Source organism: Lissotriton helveticus, chromosome 1_1 (genome assembly GCF_964261635.1).
Source record: "Lissotriton helveticus chromosome 1_1, aLisHel1.1, whole genome shotgun sequence".
Taxonomy (NCBI): Eukaryota; Metazoa; Chordata; class Amphibia; order Caudata; family Salamandridae; genus Lissotriton; species Lissotriton helveticus.
The window spans coordinates 1,042,061,186-1,042,085,571 of record NC_136057.1 but is presented as its reverse complement, the minus strand read 5'-3'; the positions used below and the strand labels follow the sequence as shown (position 1 = coordinate 1,042,085,571).

Sequence of the window (24,386 nt, the reverse complement as noted above, 5' to 3'; positions counted from 1 at the left end):
CCACCGCGTCATCGCGGGCCAGCTACAGTGTCGGTGAGACGAGAAAACAGTACTTTTGGATATGCAGGGCGTTGGACCTTGCGAGTGATCTACAGAGGAGCGGCCAGGCTTCAGGCTCTTGGAGTCACAAGTGTTGCAGGTCAAACTCCTTGAGTTTGAAGTCCAGAGCACCGGCAGGCGTCTGGGCTGCAGTGTGAAGTGTTGCGACGTGCGGTCTCCTCAGCTCGCGGTGCAGGCAGCGGTTCAGTGATGGTCAACCAGGTACGTTAGTGACACCAGGGCTGTTGTGCGAAGTGGGGAGGTGCTTGTTGCGGTACTGACAGGTCATGAGCTAACAGCAGCAGCAGTGGTGTTGCTGAAGCGCTGTTTTTGATGGACCCAACCTGCTGTGCAAGACGGGGCATTATTCTGCGGGGCCCACTGGTCACGGTGCTGGCAGCGTTGTTGATTGACAATTTGGAGTCAATGAAGTCGGTGGGCCAAGGCTGCGGTGTGGAACGGGGTGGTGCCTCATGTGACTTAAGTATTTACAACAAGGGGTGGTGATGGACAGAGTCTCTGAATTAAGCAGAGTACTCTCACCCAGTCAAGAGATCAGGGCTAGATCCAACACAGTTTTTTAGCTCATTGCACCATCCCAGTTTCAGAACCTGGCTGTATGCAAATTAGTCTGTCCCTGGCCCAGTGCATCATGGGAACAGGGCAGACCAGACTACAAAAGCCAATTCTTACACTGGGAAGGAAACAAGCTTCCGGGGACCGGTTTCTGGCATTTCAGCCGTCTTCGGCCCGGCTTGCTTGAATCCTGATGGTGCAATGAGCAAGGGACTCACATCTGAGTATACCCTTCCACGCTTAGGGTGGACAAAATTATTTACAACAAGGGGTGGTGATGGACAGAGTCTCTGAATTAAGCAGAATACTCTCACCCAGTCAAAAGATCAGGGCTAGATCCAACACCGTTTTTTTAGCTCATTGCACCATACCGGTCCCCGGAAGCTTGTTTCCTTCCCAGTGTAAGAATTGGCTTTTGTAGTTTGGTTTGCCCTGTTCCCATCATGCACTGGGACAGGAACAGACTAATTTGCATACAGCCAGGTTCTGAAACTGGGATGGTGCAATGAGCTAAAAAACGGTGTTGGATCTAGCCCTGATCTTTTGACTGGGTGAGAGTATTCTGCTTAATTCAGAGACTCTGTCCCTCACCACCCCTTGTTGTAAATATTCATGTGACTTAAGAGCGGTTCCCCCAAACTATGCTGCAAGAAGCTACATCAATGTCCACTTGGAACGGCGTCATCGGTTAGACCAGGGCTGTGCTGCGAAGCAGGACAGTGCTCAGTGTTCTCTGCAAGTGGTGTCCACATGTCACGGTGCAGGCAGCATCGTCGATTACTGCGTCGTCTGGGATACCAGGGTGGCAGTGTGAAGCAAGGCAGTGCGGAAGGGGGTGCCCACAGGTAACAGTGCAAGCAGCACCTCTGTGGTGTCATCAGATGTCGGCGTCGGTGAGACCAGAGTTGCGAAGCAAAGTGTGGCGGCTCCCTCTGTAGTTCCTTTAGGTCAGAGTCAGCAGCAGCGTCTTTGATGGCGCTGGGTTACCTTTTTCCTCTGTGGCAGCTGAAACATCCAGTTCCAGAAGCCGGTACCCACAATATTTTGAAGTCTTTGATTTCCCTGAGACTTCCAACATGAGGCAAGCTCTACATCAAACCCTTGGAGATACTTAAAATGCAAAAAGAACTTTCCAAGACGGAAGCTGCAACTGCAGTCCAACCCAGCAAAGCATACAGCAAAGTGGTAGTTGCTTCCAGCTCTTCTTTTTGGCAGGTTCTTTAGTACAGCAATAATCTAAAGTTCTAGGGTCAGGTCCCTGTTGGACTTGCCTCTTTTTGGCTAAAATTCCTTAAACTTTTTGCCTTCCTCCTAGACCTTTTTCTGACCTTATGTTGCCGACTTCGATGCTTTGGGCACTTTGCCACTGCTGATCAGTGTCAAAGTGCAATTGTTCCCTGTATAAAGTGATATGGTAATTGGTTGTCCATAATTGGTATGTTTGTCTTACTAGTAAAGTCTCTAGTAAAGTGCACTATGTGTGCCAGGGCTGGTAATGCAAATGCTACTTTTGGGCCTGCAGCACTAATTGTCCACCCACACAAGTATCCCATCAAAGAGATCTCCAGCCTGCCACTGCAGTGCCTGCATGCAGTTTAACTGCCTTGTTGTCCTGACACGTGCACCCACTTGCTAGGCCTTACCTTCCCTTTGTATGCACATCATACACCCCTATAGTAGGCCCAAGGTACACCCCTGGGCAGGGTGCAGTGTATGTGAAAGGTAGGACATGTACTGAAGCGGGTACCATATCCTGGCCGTTAAATAATGCCAAATTCATTTTTCACTGGTGCAAGGCCATCTTGCCCGTAGGACAGAATGTGAAATGATGTGTCCCATGTTTCCAGTATATCTACCCATAGGCATAAGATGGAGAGGTGGAATTTAGTGTGCCAGAACTCCGAATTTAATAACGCATCTTTTTGTGAAGATGGTTTTTAAATTGTGTGCTTAGAAACCACGTTTTTAAAAGTGGCTGGTTTCTTGTCTTAAACCTTCCTGTGTGCCTCTGCCTGTTTGTGTATTGATCATCTGGGTTTGGATGTGACAGGGTCTTGGAGGTGTCCTGACCCCAGGGAGGAGAAGGTGAGACAGCAACAGGCTGGCCTGCATTCAGACCCGGACTATCAAAGGAAGAGGGTGGGCACTGGCAGCATGACACCCAGGTCTAGTTTATACCGGGGTCAGATCCCCCTGAACACAAAGACTACAAAGGCATTTCGGGGTAGAAGTGTAAGAGCTGAAACCCCTGAACTCAAGACTGAAATCCAGTTTGAAAAACTACTTTGTGGTCAAGAGGAACCTTTGCCAAAGAAGAACAGCTAAAGAGACTGAAGAGAAGGACTGCCCTTGTTGTGTGTTCTGGGGCTGGCCTGCAGTTTGCTGATTTGACTGAGGAGAGGATAAGGGACTTTGCTGTGTGCTGTGTCCCCCTGCTTGAGAGGACAGTGCTGTGTCCTGAAGTAATATCTCTCCAAGGGCCCGAGGAGAGTTGGTCCCCTGTTGTGGAAACTCAGGAACATAGAAGTTTCCAAGTGTTTCTCAGCGACACTGTGTGCGTGCGCTCTTTGCACGCCGAGACTGCTGTGTGGTCCCTGGTGCTGTTTACGAGGTGCCCCGAGACTGCATTGACCCCGCTGCTGCCTAGCTGTTTGTGGCCCGAGCCGTCATCGTAATGGAGGCTGTGAGGAAAGATCACCGGCCCATGCCGCAACGTGCTAAAGGCCTACTTGAAACCAAGAAGGGTGTCTCAGCGACGCTGTGTGTGTGTGTGCTCTCTGCACGCCTGAGGTTGCCAGGTGGTCCGTGGTGCTGTTTACGTGGTGCCCTGTTACCACATTGCCCCCACAGTGTGAAACCTCGTCCACCCTGCTGCATTGCTGTTTGTGGCCCGAGCCGTCATCGTAACGAAGGCTGTGAGGAAAGATCTCTGCCGGTGGCCCGAGCCGCAACTTGCTAAAGGCTTTGCCTTAACCCTAGGGACTGTGTCTCCGCGACGCTGTGTGCGTGTACTCTTTGCACACCTGAGACTACCATGTGGTCTGTGGTGCTGTTTACGAGGTGCCCCGGGACCGCATTGCCCCCTCAGCGTGCTACATCGTCCACGCTGCTGCATAGCGGTTTGTGGCCCAAGCCATCATCGTAACGGAGGCTGTGAGGAAAGATCGCCACCACCGGCCCGAGACGCAGCCTGCTAAAGGTTTTCTTGAAGTGAGGGAAGCTACAAGGTGAAAGGGATTGTGATCATTGTTCTTCGAAAGGAATCTGCCCAAGATCGCTAACTAAGTAGAAGGCAGCGGCGTAACCCATCCGGCCACAGTATCGCCTAGCAACAGAACTGCAACGTAATCTGGATCACCCGGGAGCCGCAAGCATGTGTGGCCTGGGGAGGCTTGCAGGAAGAGTACAGGAGTGCTCCGAGCTCTAGCCCGCTGCTCCACGTTGGACGCGCTGAGTCCCTGAGCAGCCCGTACCTGCCCAACAGTACTGGGCCTCCCTTTTAAGTGTCTGACCATTGTTTATGGTGTTGGGGCCTAGTGATGCCCGAGTTGACCACGCAGATTGCTTACCGCATTATTCTTGCATTCTGAACTGTCTGATTTGTGCATTACTTACCACATTATTCTTGCATTACAAACTGCCTGATTTGTGCATTAAGGACTGTCTTAGTACTACCTTACAAACTGCATTTCGAACTGCATAGTATTCCATTAGGACTGCATTAGAGATCGTGAATTGCTCATTAATACCGCACAAACCTACGAGCGATTGCTGGCCTAATAACCGTCAAAGCGAAATATTACAAATACGCTCATGTTGGATTTCTATCATTTGGTCTCATCGTACTCCTTTTTATAAAAATACCGCTATTTTTATTAAACCAGTGTGGTGTCCATTTGTGGTGTTATCACTGTGTTACTGGGACTTTACACATTGCCTTGGAGGTAAGCCTTGCTGCTCGTGCCAAGCTACCAGGGGGTGAGCAGGGGTTATCTAAGAGTGTGTCCCTCCTTACCCTGATTAGAAGCAAGGGTCCCTATTTGGACTAAGGTACCTACCTCAGCCAACTAGAGACCCCCAGTTCTAACAGGCCCCAATATTTATACCACATTTACCTTTGAAATTGGCACAATCAAAGCTCCACTGTCATACATAATCCAGTTCTGCCTGGCTCTGGTGGAGACCGCATTATGGAAGACACACAGTCCATCCAGGTGCAAGCAACAATTCCTCCCACTACTCTAAATGCAGCAAGGTCACAAGTCACCTAGGAAAGGCAGGACTGAATTGCCCCCCCCCCCCCAACGACCACCTCCCCCCCCCAAACCCACTCACCTCCCACCTCCACTCCCACTCTCTGCCGTGTCTGTCTAGTGTGAATGCACAAACCAGGCCCTGTCAGTCTAAAACCCAGGCAGCGAATACACAACAGGCAGAGGCGCATGGGTGGTCCGACTACAACATGCCCACTTTATAAAAGTGGTATTTTCAAACACATAATATCAAAATCATCTTTACCAAAAGATGTATTTTTAAATCGTATGTTCGGGAAGCCTAAACTCCATTACTTTATCTTGTCCCAAAAGAAAGCTATGCTTGTAAGATGTTACAAAGCAACTCCCATGTTAGCCTATAGGACAGATAGCCTTGCAATAATGAAAAACAAAATACAGTCTTTCACTATCAGGACAGGTAAAACACACCAGTACATGTCCTATCTTTCACATACACTGCACCCTGCCCTCGGGGGTACCTTGTGCCTACCAGAGGGGTGTCTTACATGTAAGAAAAGGGAAGGTTTGGACCTGGCAGTACAAACTGCATGTAGGCATTGCAGTGGCAGGTCTGAGACCTCTTTGAAAGGCTGCCTGTGTGGGTGAGGAAGCAAAACACACAATTGATTGTCAGAATGCAGAACAAATCAAAACATACTGCCCAGTCTAGAGATATGAGTAAAATCCATCATTCTTTTGCTCACCATGCCACCCGACTTTAGACCTGGCAGTATGCAAATCAGTACTGACCCTGTGCCTCATGGGCACAGTCCAGTCCGAACTGCCAAACCAGGTCCTCCCTGGACCGGAAACGAGCATCCTAGGATCTGTTTTGGGGTTTCACCCGTCATCAGTTAGGATAGCTTGAATCCAGTGGCACAGTGTACTTTTTGCATTTGTCACCTGAGTGGGACGGGTATGCCCAGACATGGGTCCTGTGCTCTCCATGCCACTCTACCGAGTGCCATTTAAACGGTCCCTGTCCTCCCCCCTCTTTGCACTCCTCCTCCCTGCTCTTTCTTAGCCACAATGGCGATATTGGATATCTATTTATGGGGGAGAACCATAAGCAGGTAAAAAGGCATGTATTCTGCTTTACCTGGCACTTCTGTAGAATGCCACTTGATAAACCTGCATCGGCAAAGCCGTGTCTACTGTGCTCGCATACAAACATAATGTGCTCTCTGTGCCATGCTCTTCCAATCTATGCTCTGAAATCATTCGTTTCGGGACTTATTCCACCTACTGGTCATTGAAATACTGAGCTGCACAACAAAGCTGGTCAACAAACGTGGAGCCAAATCCCCTATCTGCGTACTATTTTTAATCTCTCGTGAGTTGATGTTCAGTTAGGTCAGTCAACTCTAAAGGAAATTTCTTTACTTTACTTTAACCCGTTTGCTGCTTTTAACATGCTGCGCCGGTGCAGAGCATTCTATTAAGCAGGCGGGGCAGCGTCGGCCAACGGACGTGCACAGCACTACGGAGGTAATGCTCGCGGCAGCCGTTGTGTGATGTGACTATTTTTATATATATATTTTTTTTTTTAAACCTTTATTGAAAGACACGTATAAGTACAAGCGCTGGCCTACAACCACAGGGGCCGGCCGCAAAGTCAGGAGAATCAAAATAACAAAGCAATGTATACGATAGAGTGAATACAGGATGGATGCAAATAAAGTCGTTACATCGCCAGCGCCAGGATAAAGGAGGTTTCATTTTACATTATATAAAGGAGGCAGCAACCATATCTACCAGCGCGTCATGCAACATATACAGAAAAGAAGGGGGGGGGAGGGAAATAGCCCCCCACGCAAGCAGACGACCACAGTAGGGCAAAGCCCAAAGACCTCACACGCCCATACCAGGTGCAGAATAGAGGAAGAATACCAACAAACAAATAAAGTGGACGCCACACGTACAGCCCACCCGCCCCGAAAAAGGAGAAAGTGCAGACGCCAGCGAAACAGAGGAGTAAACACCAAGGGACATAGCCCACCCCCCGGAAAAGGCAAAAAAGGGACCATAGAATAAAACAAACTAAAATAAAAACACCCCCCCCCACCCTACATCACTGTAATGGCTACGGCCTACCTCACTAAACAGCGTGCCTGTCGCCCAGAGTCACCCGAAATATAGAGAAAGAGAAAGGGAATTATAACGAAGAAAAAGAGGGGAATAAGAAAAGGAAGGAGAGGAAAAGGAAGAAAGAGAGAGGAGAGGAGCCAGCGACCGAGACATAAAACACTACCCCCCGCAACAATAATGCACTAATCGAGGTCGAAAAGGAGAGTCAAGAAAAGCCTACACCAGGATGTAAACAGGAACCATCCAGAATAACGAGGCCCGGAGATGCCATGTAAAAAGGGTCCCACAGGCATCCGGGCACGATCACCCCTGTCCACTTTTATGAAGAGTCGAGCCTCCCAACCCCGCCACAGCCAAAAAAACAGCAGAACACAGTGGGTCCATACCAGTCAGGAAAAGCCGGTGGGATCTCCGCAAAACAACGTCCCGGCAAACTAGAAGCAACCAGGAGAACTCGGCAACAGTCAGAATGCAAAAGTTCCTCAAAGATCCACGTGGTCAGGCACAGTATCTGGGCCGTCCAGCACGAAGCAAAGAAAACAGGATGTAGAAAGCACTGCAGCATCGGCACCGGGTCCGCTAGATCCCATAGAATCGAGCACCCAGCCGGAGATCCCAGCACAGCCGCCGGCGAAGTTTCAGGCAGTACAATTCGGGGAGACGACACTTCGTCACAAAATGGCGGAGCCACCATGGCAGCTATCCGCAACTCCAAGGCTCGACATTTCAAGGACAGGTCGATCCGCAGAGCAGACAGGGCAAACCAGATAGCACTCCGAGTAGGGGCCGCCCAAACCAAACGAGGGCTGGAGAAAGCAAATGCGGCAACCTCCCTGTCTCCAGGAGAAAGACACCCCGAGGGGCCATCCGCCATCTTAAGTACAGCACCCTCCGCCATCGCCGCAGGTTCTTCCAAGACCATCAGGAGCACCGGCGGCCCCAGGGCTCACCGCCAAACCGCGGCGGATGGCGCTCGGCGGAGAAAGGAGAGTCACCAGAAGAACGGGCGTGCTCCCCACAGCACTCAGGGGGAGCCCAGCACCGGATCCCGGGCGGGACTAACAACAGGAGTGGGATTCTCACTTGAGGGGTGCCGGACAGCGCGGCTTCTCTTCTTCGGGCCGGTAGGCGAACGGACATGCGGGGTAGCCCACCAGCGGGGGCGGGTCTGCCCCGGGGGTCCCGGCCCGCGGCTCTCAGGCTCCCACCATCGGGTCTCTCCACCGGTTCCGGACCGCCGGCACTCCGATCATCTCCGGGCAGGCACAGCACTCGAGGCCCCGGCGTCAGGGCCGGGAAGGCCAACAAAGTGACCAGGGCAGAACGCCGGAATCACTGCACGCCAGAGCCCCGGAAAAGGATGGTAAGTGACGGCTCTTCCTCAGTGACCAAATTCGGAACACCCCGAACAGGATGAAATACAGGATAGGTGGCGGGGAGGAAGAGATCACGGAGCGAGGCGGTTATGCGACCGTTCCGATCGCCATCTTGGCTCCTCCCCTGTGATGTGACTATTGATGCTTTCAGTAAGCCTGAGGAGAATGGGAGGGTGACTTTTGATTGATATTCCCACACATAGGCAGCGGTAGTCAAGATTTATGAATTTCAGGAAGCTTCCTGTGATGGAGCTCTAGGATTACAAATAACTTGTTGTTCCTCGCCGTAGGGGCACTTGTGGTAGTGTATACATCCTTTTGTCTCAAAAACCCACAGTTTCCTTTAAGCCTTTTGAAGGGATTAAATGTGGGGGTGGGTGAATGTAAAGTCGCAGACGTTTTGGGGTGAATACATCTGGCTCACAAAACTGCTGCACAAGTAACGTTGCAAAGCATTGCCTTCCGGTTCGAGACCAAATCCAGCCTGTATGAAAGGGTGTACATTCGATTTTGAGTGCAAAAGTCACTTTGGGAGTAATTTGTACTTGAATATAAAAGCTCAGTGTCTTTCAGATCACACAGTTATCAATGTTGGTTCAGTAGGGCATTTCTATGTTCTCGTTAGGAAAATATGTATGATTGGAGTGGTGATCTGGACATTCTGGGGGAAATATTCAGCAACCCTAGCTTTAGTGCTATGAATTTGGTTTATTGAAGTACTTTCTCTGTCGACATTGGAAGTCTCCTTGTCCTGAACTGTTTGTCTACTGCAAAAGAATATCCACAACCGTGCTAGTTGACACTATAGCAAGTGTACCTTTATCCAGTTTTAGGTTTGTAGCTCAAAGCCATTTAAATGCCTGTACTTGTAGGCCCATGTTAAGTAGCGGAAAACACAATCGCACACAAAAAACTGGAATTTTTCAACGAGATTAACGAACCAAAATAGACCTTATCCCCTTCCTTATTCCTCTTATGTATCCAAAGATATTGGTTTAGACTCCTCACTCACTTCATCGTGACATGCTTCATTATCGGCGCCTACCCTGACTCAACTAAAGATAGAATGTGGGTTCTTAAATAAATCAAACTAGATAAGCAGGGGTCCAGAAGAAATGTGTTTATAGTTATTCATAGGGTACCTAGGGGTGGGGATAAAAAGGTTTGGGACCTTTTCTCAGGGCTTGTTAAATGTATCCCTGCTTTTCTACGCATACACATTTGTGTGGCCCAAGGACCCCGACCCGGACGGGCTCCTAGCGGGGGCCGGAACATGTTGGCACAAATATAGCAGGTTTAATTGAACAATTACTGTTCTTCTGGCTCCCTGCTTATCCAGTTTGATCTAAGAACTCCCTTTCTATCTTTGGTTGTGGTCACCCTGGTGGTACCATCTTACCAGAGTGTGAATAGGTGCTGATAATGAAGCATGTCACCATAAAGTGATTGAGGCGTCTAATCCAATATCTTAGCCAAGAGGCATAAGGAAGGACCTCCTCCCTTTCTTCTAGTGATATCTATTTTTCTTTGTTCATCTCACTCTAAAATCCCATTTCTTTTTGTGTGTGATTATTGCCTCCCGGAGAGTGCAACTGGTCTTACAATCTCTTGCTCTCCACCTTTGTGAGCAGCGGAAAACACAAAACTACAAATCAAAGTATGCAAATGCTGTTGGTGACTAGGCAATGACTACATAAAGGTCCTGGTGACATTATTTCAGTAAATGTTAGATTATCAGTCTGATCACTTTACTTACTGCATTATTGCACAATTTCAGTTGTGTTTTTGAAATTCACCACATAACAATAATCTTTAATTAACTCTCCTGCAGGATAAAGGGACTCTTAAGCGAGCTACGGATGCACCCCTGCCATTTGCACTTAAGACTATCCAGGACTATATCCACCAATACAGTGCACCTGCTGTGCTGTGGTCACTTCTCCTCACTGTAGCCACAATCAGCCTTCTAAGAGCGCTCATGGGTCGGACATCTTCCAGCAAGCCAAAAAGCCCAAAGCAGCCTGACATTGCTGTGGCACAGAACTTAGGAGACAAAAACCAACAAGACAGAAAGAAAGAAGAACCTGCAGCAGAAACTGTAGAAGACAAACTAGAACCAAAGCAAAGGCCTGCTGCCGGAGATGGTCTAAAGAGTGTCAAGAGGAAGAAAGCAGAAAAAAGTTAATCTGTGTACAGCTCCTTCTCCCACATTCAGAAACCGCTGTTACTGCTGGATCAATCACAGTCTGGGCTCAGTCATTTTTAGATATCCTTTTTTATATTGTAATATTTGCATTATGTTGAATATGAATGCCACCTTTCTGCCTTTCATTTCCATCTTCTCCATTGTGGCCATCTTCTGTCGGACATATTGGATTGTGGCAGAGCTTACGCAATCTGAGCCCAGCGCTTGCATCTCATCGATAGACCTTGAGACCCTACCTGTGGAAAAACCTATATGTCGGGACGCTTCTACATGCTTTAATCACGAGCTTCTGCTGGTCATGGGCCCAGTTTGGCCGTTTCTACCTGCATTTCTTAGTACCAAGGTTTTCTATCCGTATCGATCAGTTAGGCTAGTATGTATGGTATCTGTCTGTTCCAAATTACTTACCCTCCGACTTTTTAGTTTTCCCTAGTATTATGTGGTCATCTTTTACATCATAGACTATGCCTAGAGGTGGGACAATGTACTCCATGCATCCATGTTAAACAGCCTATCACCACCCATGTCCAGTCTGTACTTTAAGCACTAGAGTTTGTTTAGACCCATTTCTGTTTCATGCTTCACTGGCTTGGTATGCTTTTTACTATCCCAATTTGCGCGTTGGTCAGGAAGGTGTCACAGCTATGGTTTTGAGGCCACACAGTACAAGTGACTTCTAGGCCCCAACATCGCTGTGATGATTTTTACTTCTAGAACCATGTATAGTACCTAAGTGAACAATTGCTAAACTCCAAGCCCATTCCCATTGGACATCTTGAAGTAAAGAAGAGCCTGCAATTGGACTTTTTGTTTGACCTGAATTACTACGACCTTTCACATGACCTTCCGCTGAGGGTCCCCCTTGTTGGCTAGAGAAATATTGTCTATATTTCTTTGATTTTTCTGATCTCTGGCACTGTCTGTTCTCTGTGGTGCATTTACAGAATATTTTTTGGGGCGGGAGGTAGAACGTTTGAAACATTTTCTGTAGCTTCCTGGGAAGTTCGGATCATGTTAAATAGGTTTGCAGACCACTGTCTATGGAACTAGACTGCACCGCCAGGGTGAAGGAGGGGTAACCACGGGTTGCATGGCCACAAGGCCATTTTTTAATGTATGCTTCCGATGTGCTTTAGGAGGATTATCTCCGTGTGTTGGGACTCGACTTGTTGAAATTGCTTCAGTAGAACATTTCCTATACTTTTCTAAATAAAACCTTCAAACATTTGTTTGTCAGGCTTGATTGTGATAAGTGACTGATTTGCTTGTGGTTTGAACAGCTGTACCTGAAATGTTGTGTGTTTTCGTTCTGTTTGCTTCAACTAAGGACGTTACACTTTTGCTCACTAATTTGCAGAAGGTAGTATGACCCTCTTGGAAATCTTAACAGACAAAACGCAAAGTACTCTTCTGTCACATTCCTTTAAGTTCAAGGAATAGAACCGTTGATACTATTATAGGGTTATGGAGAAGGTGCTTAAAAATAAGATATTGCTGATCTTTAGTATAGTAACTCACCTTCCCTCATGCTCCTGTTTGACTTCCTTATCAGAAAACATACAGCGGTGTTTCACTCTTGAAAACTGAAGATGGGGCTTTGTTCTTAATAGGCTGCTTCTATAGTGTTAGTTCTTGAGTTTTTTCACTCTTTCTGGTCTTTCCATTCACAGCTGACGGCACTAAGACACCCCAGACATAAGCTCGCTACATAAAATACATTTTCATTGCAAAAATACATTTTCATTAGAGATGTTAATTAGGCGAAAGGTGATGACAAACAGGAAAACTGCTAAAAAACCCGTGGGGGTCACCCTCAACTCTTTAATGTACGTTCCAAGGGGGCATAAGTCAAAGTACACCCCTGGAAGGCGACAATCAAAGACTTTTTTTCCCCCCCAAGGTTTCCAAAGTGCACACTTTCAGAGGCTCTGTGCACGGCATGTAGACATGTTGCTAGGGCACCCATGTGCGCAGCTAAGGGGTTAACAGTGCTGGTGGCTTATATTTTAATCTGGCCACTTGCCCCTCGCTGCATTTCTTTGCCAAACATTATTTCCTGGTGGTTCAGGCATGGAGCGATGGATACTGTGCAAGGGCTGTGCTACCTGATTTCCTTGATTACTCTTCATTACTCAGCCATGCCTCCTGTTTGTTACTGCTTTGGGACTCATAAAGTGAAGAATCTGTTCGAATCATCTGTCACAGTGCAAAGTTATTTACATTTGGTAATTCTTGTGGATACTAGCTCTACCTGCAAATTCCTCAATGCCCATCATCCTCTCTTCTGAGGTAGTGTCAATTAGCAAAAGGTTCCAGACTATTTACGTTACTGTCTGCACATGTTTTTTTAGGTTGAGCATTCAAGAGCTCTTGTATATACTTCTCTTGAGCTTAAAGCCAATCCTTGCTTTTCATTTGTTTGTTTGTCCTTCAAAAATCCTTGCTTGCTAGTGATCAGTTCTGCCACTTTGTCCCTTCTTTTTCTCTTTCGTTTTTCCCACAGAGCAGGGACCAAGTACTGTATCTTTATGCTTTGATTGTTTATCTGTTCTTTGGGGGGCTGTTTTTAGGTCGAGCAATTTATTGCTCGAAACCTATTACATGTGACCAAACTCACTTGAACAAGCCGGACTTCCTACAATGCATGTTGTGTACTGGAGCGTAAAAGCTTCCCCAGGCGCGCGCTTGGCCTCACTCACAACCCATTTGCCTGCTCCCCCTCCCCCCGCCCCCCCACGCCTCGCACCAGACTCCCCCGCTGCTCGCCATATGCTCGTTCCCTCCCACTGGCAGCCTGCGGCCACTGATCACAGTAAAGACTTTGATCTATCTCCCACTCTCTCCTCCCACTTGCTCCTACTGACCATGTAAAAGCGACGACACTGGAACAATGGCTGCCTCGCCAGGAATGACCTTCTGTCGACCCCTTCTTACATCCTCCAGACATGGCTGAGGCAGCTTCTTCCTGCAGTTTGCACTTTGTGCGAGGGTATTCCTGGGTGTGGCAGAGCTGCATGCAGTGTAGGTCCATGCACACCACAACTTAGCCTTGCTTTGTTGTATTTTTGCATTGTTAATGTTACATTTGTTCGCAATTCGCCATGAGCCTTTCGTTTCTGTCTCACTCTCTCCTACCCCTTCACTGTCTTGGCCTCTACAATCTTCCTCTATTTGTGTCTCACTCTCTCCTGCCCCTTCACTGTCTTGGCCTCTCCACTCTTCCTCTATTTCTGTCTCACTCTCTCCTGCCCCTTCACTGTCTTGGCCTCTCCACTCTCCCTCTATTTCTGTCTCACTCTCTCCTGCCCCTTCACTGTCTTGGCCTCTCCACTCTTCCTCTATTTCTGTCTCACTCTCTCCTGTCTCTTCCCTGTCTTGGCCTCTCCACTCTTCCTCTGTTTCCGTCTCACTCTCTCCTGCCCCTTCACTGTCTTGGCCTCTTCACTCTTCCTCTATTTCTGTTTCACTCTCTCCTGCCCCTTCACTGTCTTGGCCTCTCCACTCTTCCTCTATTTCCGTATCACTCTCTCCTGCCCCTTCACTGTCTTGGCCTCTCCACTCTTTCTCAGTTTCCGCATCACTCTCTCATGCCCCTTCACTGTCTTAGCCTCTCCACTCTTCCTCAGTTTCTGTCTCACTCTCTCCTGCCCCTTCACTGTCTTTGCCTCTCCACTCTTCCTCTATTTCCGTCTCACTATCACCTGCTCCTTCACTGTCTTGCTTCTGTTTATTGTATTTGCACAAATCTAATATCTTGGTCTATTCCTTTTCAATAATCAGGCATTTTTGTTTATTAGGTGTTTGTTTTTGATGCGTTTATTTATAGGCACTTTCTATCTATCTATTTATCTATCGCCCTCGCTCTATCGATCGCCCTCGCTCTATCGATCGCCCTATCTATCGCCCTCATTCCGCACCACCACTCAGGGGCACCACACAATCAATCTGTGCAACCATTCAACAACAACTGGTTCAAATATGTTCTCTCAATGTCTCAAACTTTATTACAAATGTCACAAAAAGGTGTTAATATTTCACTTCTGTTCTTGGATTTTCGTCACAATAAAATACACCTGACACAATCTAAACAAGTTATTTTCAAAAGTTTAAAAGCTATTGCTATTATAAATTACAATAACTTTTATTTAAGTATTAATTATTTAAAAGTATTAAAAGCCATTGTTATTTGTAATAGCAATACATCTAAGTCACGTAAATACAACACATATTGCATTACAAATGCTATAGGTGTCACATTTGTGAAAGTTATAACTATTGGCATTGTAAATGACAAAGCTATTAATTTAGCTATTTTCAAAACCAACACAGAAATAGAAAAAAAATTCATTTACAATACCAATAGCTCAAAATTTCCTAATGCGAGACCTATTGCATTGCAAATGCTTGTTTTCTTGGTTTCCAGCTATTTTTACTGTGTCTAGCTCGGTGTCCATGGTTGCTTGCATTTTAATGCAGCATTTGTCTATCTCGACTCCTCCCATGTTGCTACATGCCCCTCTCACTCCTGTGTGCCTGGTGCTCCTGCCACTTCCCTCACCCCATCCACCACGTTACTTGTTTCCTGTTATGGTCCAATGGTGCTAAAGTACAGCAGAAGGCATGCCTCCTTGTCCCTCTTCTGTGTCTATTTTCGATTCCTCCTTGCAACACTTTACCTCATTGTTTAGGAACTACCAGGAAGTAGTGGTCTGGGCTGTGTATGGCTCCTCTGTGGGATTCGAACAGCACAACCACTTGAGCCAGGACAATGATTGTACTAACGCCAAAACTTTTCTCCATGGCAAACCTCCAGAGCTTACACGCTGGATTCTTTCTATTACTGCGTTAGTTAATATTTGACATGTTGCAGAAGTCTGCTTTGCGGGTTTGAGTTATTGCTCTGGCTGCAGTCCTCTTTTAAAAACAAATATGGCTGCAGGCGGCATGAGAATTGAATAGCCTGGCAGAGCTGAATTTTTTTTAACATGTCCCAAAAGGGACACGTGTGGCCTGGCATCAGAGAGGAAAAGCTGATGTCTGCATAGATAGCGCTGCTTATGGAAATTTCTATTCATGAACCTCTAGTGATGGCCTGTGATAGTGCACACATTGTTGTACATGTCTACTTAGGAACCTCTAATAAAGGCCTGTGGTAGTGCAGCAAAACACAAGATGATGGACGGAATGTTACACAATGGCAAAACATTCACCCCCAGTCACAGATCTGGGTTTAATCCATCAGTTATTTTGCTCACCAAGCCACCCCAGTTCAGCCATGACCATATGCAAATCAGTCTTGGCCCTGTGCCTCATGGGAACAGTCCAGCCCGAACTGCCAAGTCATGTCTTCCCTGGACCGGAATCAAGCATCCTAGGACCGGTTTCTGGCTATCAGCCGTCTTCAGCCAGGATAGCTTGACTCCAGTGGCTTAGTGAGCACGGGACCCACGTCTGGGCATACCCTTCCCACATAGGGTGAACAGCAAAACACAAGATGGACGGAATGTTGCTCAATGGCAAAACATTCACCCCCAGTCACAGATCTGGGTTTAATCCATCAGTTATTTTGCTCACCAAGCCACCCCAGTTCAGACATGGCCATATGCAAATCAGTCTTGGCCCTGTGCCTCATGGGAACAGTCCAGCCCGAACTGCCAAGTCATGTCTTCCCTGGACCGGAATCAAGCATCCTAGGACCGGTTTCTGGCCATAGTGCACCCAGTGCTTTATATTCTTATTCGGGAACCCTCTAGTGTGTCCGGCCAGTTCAGAATAGCTGGCTTGGAACTGGCATACAATGGTTGTAGGCTCATCGTGCCATGCACTAGGGCTTATTATTCAGGCCTTTGCAACTTTTTATAACATTACGAACATTCTGTAAAAGGGAGACGTGACCTACCTGGCAGATGTCATTGCAGCAAGTTGTGGGAGGAACTGTCCGTTTTGGACATTACAGGTCTCTCATAAGGAGGACCATAAACCTCTGAATGTTCACAGGAGTCTCTGCCGATAGAATAGGCATGTTTGATGGCTAAGGTGGTCCTGCATGATATGTGAGAATTTTCAAAGGCTAGGGCGATATTTCATTAGGCATCAATCAAGTATGCCTATATCAAGCCTTAATCCTTCATTCATTGTATGACAGAAGTAACAACAAATGTATCCGGTCTGTTGGACCACAGTTTATTGTTCAATAGCCAGTGTTGTCTGAAGAGGAATGATAACATTTAATTGCACGCCCTGTTTGGAAGCTTGTGATCTAACTTGAAAGACTTTATCTCCCATTAACATGATTTATGAGCCTGGAGTAATTAATCTCATTTCCTTCCGTGGTAGTACTTTTGTTCTCGGAAGCTACTATTGAAAGGTGACCTCGACTGACGGCCTGTGGTAGTGCACCGTAGTTCTCCCAGCGCTGTATATTCCTACCCAGCAACCTCTAGTGATGGCCTGTGGTTTAATGTGCCACAGCAAGAGCCGGGTGTAATCAGACCTCCTTCTCAAACCCTCCCCCCCCCCCCCTGCTGCTGCCATTCTCTCCCGCTTTCTCTACACCTGAAACCACCGACCGCCCTCCTCCTCCGGGGGGGGGGGGGGGGGGGAAGAGATGGTAACAATGTTTTTCCTATATCATTTCTACATCCTATAGTCCCCTTCACCATCCATCAAAAGTTGCTGCGGGCTGTGTTAAGGTCGGTTGGAGCTCAGCGTTGCGAATATTGTTAAGGAGGGGTGGGTGTTTTACTGCATCCCATAAGTTCTCCTAACAGTGTTTCTGAGTGGACCGCAAATGCACATCCTCATGCTCCTCACATCCACGTCGTCATGCACTGAACATCCTCTTCCCCAGCGCAGTATCCGCTTTCTCTTATGCAGCCGTTTCTTTCAGATAATTATCTTTCCCTCTCCACCAACCTCCTTTGCTACTCACTGCCCCCAGACTATGCACTAGTCGCCCCTTCCCGTACCCACTCAATCTGCATGTTCCCACCATAAACAGTGCCTCTTCACTGTCCCATGTGTCTCCCAGTGTATTGTTTCTCCTCACTGTGTAGTGTACTCTTCCCTCGTGCATTTACCTCCTTATAGTCTCAGGTCATTATTCTCCTCGGTTTCAGTTGCCAGTGCACCCTCCATTACTCTGTCCCTACACATTACCACTCACTGTATAATGCACACATTGACTGTTCACCCCTCCTCTGTGCGCGGACACCATTTCCCACCATTGCTCTGGACCGTACCTCTTTCGATGATCTCTTTCTACTCTGCAAACCTTTGCTTTATTATGTTCCTCCTCAAACAGTACCACGATCTACTGGGCATCCCCACCCCTTTTGCAGTGCAACACACACAAACCCATGTGGTGCAAGCGTACTGTGAACAGGTAAACATTGCTGTATAATGTCTGCCTGCTCACCCTTTCTTAATTCCCCCAGCTACTGTCTAAGGCACTCCTATTGTGGAGCAGCCCCCCCCCCCCCCCCAGACTGGAATCATGTGGTGCCAGCTGGCGTTACTGGAGATCTGTGGCTAGAATCAAAAATATTGTTTCTGTATCCAGTCTGACCTGGGGATAGTCATAAGGTGAGGAGCATGAGAAAATGTTGTATTAACCAGAAATATTGTATCCAAATATAAGTAATTGTTTTTCAAGAGAATATTAAAAACTAGAGGAGTTAAGGGTCTTATTTAAAGCTTCGTAGATAAGGTACTCCACGAAAAATGGTAGAGTAAGCCATTTTGCAAACTTGCCATTATAATAAAAATGGTAATACATTAAATTTCAAGCAAGTAAACAAGCAGAAGGTAGAACTTTAGCAGGTAGATTGGAATGAGAATTTCTCCACTTGGGAAATCACTTACTTGGATATTTTTGCCATGAAGGCATATCACAAAAAAGCCAGCTAACCTGCTTCCTGGAGTTTTTTCAAAGAGTATGGAGTTCTGGTAAATGGTTTAGAATGGACAGAACTTACCCGCCACCCTGTGGGAAGCCACTGATTCTTATAGTTCGTAAAGTCATTCAAAAGACTGGATGTCACAAAGCCACCTTGATTTCAATTTTCCTGCACTGCTCTGCATAGAAAGGAATTGGTTTCTAGAACTACCAGGACTGCCTTTCTCTGCCGTGTGGGTTGCTTCTTTGAAGGGGGTCACCTGTTGCAGTAGGGCGCCAAATCATTTCAACCACCTGGAAAACAATCTCTTCCAGGCGTGGAGATTGAGGAAACCCCCACTACGTCTTATTCTCTGCGATCTAGGAATTGTAGCGGTCGTACTGCAGGCAAGATGCCCCTCCACGAAGTCTGACTTTTCTAGAAGGTGAGGAATGTTTTCTTAATGCTGTGTTCAGCAAGAAGTCCTTTTGTATCTTAAGTTTTGCAGTGTGCTGACTCTTGGCTAGAGATGTTGTAAAGTGGGCACTCTAGAATTTCTTTTTAATGGCAATGTCTGTATTCCTTTGCTAAAGCAGGGGTTGATTTATCAGCTTTCGGTTGTTGCCCATTTCTTAAAAGGGCTAAGAAACAATCCAACTGTGCCATCATTGTTTATTTGTGGGAGATCAATTAAAGGTTCACTTTTTAGGTTGAGCTTGGATGCAGTGTGCATGCGTTGCTCTGCGAGACCTATAGTGGAGTATGGGATAGAAGCCCCACCCACTCTGCCCACATTTTTCATTGGCTTGTGTCATTGTCCACTGTAAACTGTGGCTGTTCATTGGTGCAAAGGCTTCATAGTCCTGCCTTAGTACAGCCTTGTCGCATTTTGTAACCTCCCATGACGACACCCCATGTTATGTGTGTTGTTGTTCAGTAGTCTTTAATTACAGCCTCCTAGCACTATTTTCGGAAATACCTTAGTCCTGTTTTGTACAAGACTTCATTGTAGTGGGTAGTTCACCACATTCCACCCGCCTGCAAAGGCTACGTTGAAATGACTTTTAGTGTAATTCCTATATTCCCAATAGGCTCTGCGCATTGAAATAATCTATCCTATAGATTTGACGTAGGACTGAGGTCAACTAGGTCTCTATCGAATATACTAAACTTAATTGTGAGTGCCAGCTAACTCCGAGGTCACTAGAAACGTTCTCGAATGCACAAAAAGGGATTAGTTATTGACAACCGCATAAACATGACCACTTTGTTTCTCAAGAAAATGTCTCTTGAGTCGCGGAAACAATAGATAAGTATTTCACTCAGTCACTCGTGCATGCTTAGTTTCTACAGAGGTGCAGAAAAATAGAGAGACTGGCGTTTTCACTAAAAGGGTTTATTGAACAGTCTTCTTTCTCATGCAAGAGAAGTGAACTGCTACAATCGTAATGCAGACTGCAAAGTATAATGCGTACAGCGTAAGCAGTAATATGAAATAATTCTGTAAGAGCATTGTATGGTTTCTAAGCCATAAAAAAAATACATAAATGACATGGACTAAAATACTCAGCTGGTGCTTCTAAAATACGCCTACCCCAATGTACCTAACCTAAGTCTAGTATGAGGGAAGAAGTAAGTATTGTGTATCATAGGTTTTAGTTCTTTTGCCAAGAATCTAACAAAGGTTTCTCTAGGTTCTTATCAGCTCCATACCTTTTTAGAATGTAGGAGGTCTGGTATCTCTGTCTTGGGACTCCATTTCCCAACACCCCGCAAGGGGAGCCGGAAACACTGGAGCTGGATTCTCGGCAGGAGAAAGGCCTCTTCCTGATCAGTGCGTCGGTTGGTGGGTCAGCTTCCTTCTGCACTTGCTGTAGCGAGCTTTGTCGGGCCAGTAGGTCTTCGAACTGCTCCGAACCACCGTATCTCACTAGAGCAAGTGAAGGTATATTTATACCTTGAAGGTGTTTAGGAATGCCATAGTTTGACGTTAAGTCTGGCATATGAACGTCAGGAAAGAACCCCTAGGGAATAGTTGTTCTTTGTAAAGTAACTGAATTCTTGGACAAATCAATATTCAAGCAAGGAGAAGTTCCCTAACAGCTTAAGCTTTTCCAAGAAATCGTTGTGACATTTGGTACGGGTGGAAGTAGCCATGCCTGTATTTGGTTAGCATGTGCTATGCCTAAATAAGGGCTTGATTTCTATGCCTATATTGTACCTATATAAGAGCATGAATCGGGAAAATTCACTCTGAGCTTAAAACGCCACACAACACCCACTCCACTTTCTTATGTACGACATTACTAAGTTCTAAACACATAAAAACATATCTAAACATGTGTTAAAATGCAACCAAAATACTTAAAAATGCATTGGTACTGGTTGTACTGTACACAAAGAGCTGTTGTGCTGTACGCATTGAAAGCAATGTTTCATTCAAAGCATATTGGTTGACATTTAAAAATGCTATCCGAATAAATCATGAAAATACATTTATGAAATGGCTCTTAAATACAGAAGAAAAAGTTGAGACAATTTCATGGCAGGTTATGGACAAGTTCAAATATTGTCTCTTGGAAGTTTTCAAAGAATTCTAGTTCTCTATGAATAGTTCTACTTTAAGCAGATTACTTTGTGCCAAAAAATAAAAATTTGGAAAACAAAGTTGATCATAGAAAAAATAGAGTTCCAAACTTAGAAACTTTGTTTCGAAAAATGAAGGTCGAATTCAGATTCTCTCAGGACCCTGCGTGCCAAATCAAAAATCAGTGTTATTGTTTGGGCAAAATATTAAATCTTCTAAGTCTGTAAAATGGGAAGCATCGCCGTCCGCGTTGGTCGCTTTAGCAATTTTGGAATTGGAAGGTACCTGTGTGCCGCTTTTCTCTCGTACCGTCAGCATTTTGCGTCTGTGAGATCTCAATGAATGCCGTCATCAGAAGTGGTAGCCGCTGGGGACAACACTGTGCATGGGTCTTTACCAGGTCCAGCAAAGTATCAACATCCGTTGGCATGACTGATGGGAGTGTGAGACAGATGTCTAATACGCATACTTCTCCGCATAGCAGGCATCGTAGAACAGGGAAGATGCAATCTTGTCAGACTGGTCTGAATGACATAAATCATGTGGTATTCAATTCTCTTAAACAAGTTAATCCCAAAATTTGGGCTATGCGCTCACGACACTTCATTGCCAGTAGAGTATTTTCTACGGTGATCTGGGTGTCTGATGTGGATTGGCTTGCCATTCGAAGCAGTAGGAGCTAAAATAGTATCCGTGCAGCGAGTCCCAAAATGAGAGGCAGTCCGCCAAACAGAGTGCACGAAGTTTGGAAATATTCCTAGTACTGCTTCAAAAGGTGCGAACAGTCCCGAATAAACTGTCTTAAATACATGTCCAATACCGCTCATATCAGACATGTTTAAGATACGACTTTCTGAGAAATGTATAGGGCAGTTTGTAGTTAAGAGGGTATGTATTTCTGCAGAAGTCCTTGCGACTTGCAGATCATAGGTCTCTTTGGCCGAGGTCAATGGCCCAGTTTTCTGTAAAAGAATGGCTTTCATTCTGCTTAAAGTATCCATTCGTATAGAAGAGATGTTCAGTGAAGGCCATAGCGGCAACTCCTGGTCTGTCTTGGTTTTGGGAAACAATACTTGCATACAGCAAGTGACCCTGGCTGACAGTTACGAGATAGGCTAAACCTGGCAAGATGCCACAGCAGCTGTGATCATTCAACATAATGTAACTTCCATTAGAAAGTTGCCTATACATTGGATCAATCACTGCAGCTGGTTAACCTTGCAGGTGGCAGGATAAATTGTTAGAGGAACCATCGCAGGCCCCGTGTAAGTTTATACCCTGACAAAGGAGAGAGCCGCTTAGTGCGTTTTCACAATTTTTACCACTAAGAAACACTTATTTCCCCCCACGCCAACATCTGTGTGTGTAAGGTAATTCCCAGGATGTCTTGATGTATTCTTTACCCAACCTTTCATATATGCCTGCTGGTATATGTTTTAAGCAATACTGAAAATGGAAAATTGCAACAGGCAGAGTGATTGTACTGTGTATTATTCATTCAATGGCTGTTTTTTCAGCGACTGTAAATGGAAATCGCTCCAGTTTTTCAATGCTCAGCACCGTATAGTCTGCTCCCATTTGTGCCAGTTTGATCTGTTTATCAGTGAGATTGAATTTTGAAAACCGGGACGTAGTGTTTATTAAATGCCAAGGCACATAGCCTGAACGAAGGATTTGTAACGTCCAGCCTAACAGCATAATAGAACGTAATTGCGACAGACCATGTTGCAACATGGCCAAGTCCTGTTCCATTATGTCTATGGCAGTGGATACTATGCTGTCCAAAGAAGATATCCTGGACGACAGAGTCGTTCACCCATTGTCAACTACAGAGAGAGATTTCTCTAAATGAATATGATCAATTTCTCGTATTTGTTACTGCAGTCTCTGCTTGCGTAATCTTCCATGCTTCATTAAAACTGCATAGATATGGGCGTATATAAAACGTTTATGACGCGGTTTAGTAGGTCCTTGTAAGAAGTCCCTCAGATCAACACAATCTTTAAGTAAAGATAAGTGTTGTTTTACTTCCTTTAGTGTAGACTTGTGTAGCCATTCAAGGCACAGTTTCCCTACACTGTATGTTGTTACTATTCCTGGATGCTGTCTCTGAACATATCTTGGATCTGGCCTAGTGAATGTGAACCCTTGTTTTGGACAGTGTCATTCAAAAACATTATTTGCTCTGGGATGATGCAGGCTCTAAATAAAGCTTCTTAAACCCTGCACTTGCTAGTCTTTTGTGCCCCAGACAGTTTTTGTCTCAATGTTGTCATTCCAAAAGTCGAAACCTACGAAGACAGCTGAGCATAAAAGGCCGCAGAATAAATTTGCTTGGTATTTGTCAACATACTTTTCATTCCTGTCTTATTAACATTTTTAAAGTAAAATGATTCTGGATTTGAAACATTAAAACCTGAAAAGTATGGACATTTTCCATAAAATGTTTTTGAGCTACCCTTTGGTGGCGTCGGACAATGTTCCCATTGGTTATATTTCAATACATTTCTAGGATTTGCAGATTTGTGAAAGAAATGATGACCATAGTGATTATAAAAATACATTTGTTCATAATCTGATGAACCCTTTAAGTATTCATGATTAGTAAATTTTGCAGACATTTCTAAGTCTGACATCATATTAACAGTCTCGAAGTCCCAATCAGCAGAAAAGGTACTAGATGAAACAAAGTCTTGAACTGGTGTGGAATCTTCAACAGCTCCGCCGGACCGAAAAGGTCATAATCCGTTCTGTCCCAAGCTATACCACCAGGTATACGAACGGCTGTGATGTTCACTGATGACAAGTCTCTTTGTTCACGATGAGGAGTAAGTTGATGTTCTTACTTGCTGTGTCCTTTTTAACATATCTTCCATTTATCAGCATTCCCAAAGTTATTACCAGAGTCAACCAAAGTAGAAGAAAAAGCACACCCAACCCAATCCAAAGTTCAATCCATGATGAAATCAGATGAGTCTTTTCCAGGTGATGAAAAAGTTCTGTTACTTGTTCTTTGAAAGTTTTTTCACTGGCATAGTTTGTCTCACTGGGATCCTCAGAAAACGTATCAAAGTTAATGAAATAGCCAGAGGCAGTTCTGTCCATTGTAGGGATTGCTTCAGGATTCATTGAAATCGCTGGAACCACTTGATCACTTGTTACATTTGTATAGCCAGTTACTATTTCATTGTGGACAGGTGTTTCTTGACGAACTGTTATTTGGGTCTCAAGAGGTACAAGTTCCATGGCTTTGTTGCTCAGTCCTTCTTTTTGCACTGCAGATTCTTCAAAAGTATTGAGTCTCTCAGTTTGAACCTCTTGGATAGTAGCCAGCTTTGGGCGTCTGCTACATCTTTGAGTCCA

The 24,386-nt window shown here is 45.7% G+C and overlaps 1 protein-coding gene across 1 annotated transcript in view; it reads left to right on the top strand.

Moving 5' to 3' along the window:
- LMF2 (lipase maturation factor 2) overlaps nucleotides 1-11,786 on the top strand; it is a 144,759-nt gene extending 132,973 nt beyond the window's left edge. The window contains exon 14 of the mRNA XM_078677880.1: nucleotides 10,185-11,786. Coding sequence (XP_078534006.1) covers nucleotides 10,185-10,538 — 354 coding nt within the window. The 3' untranslated portion in view covers nucleotides 10,539-11,786. The remainder of the gene's footprint in view (nucleotides 1-10,184) is intronic.
- Nucleotides 11,787-24,386: the final 12,600 nt, after the last annotated feature.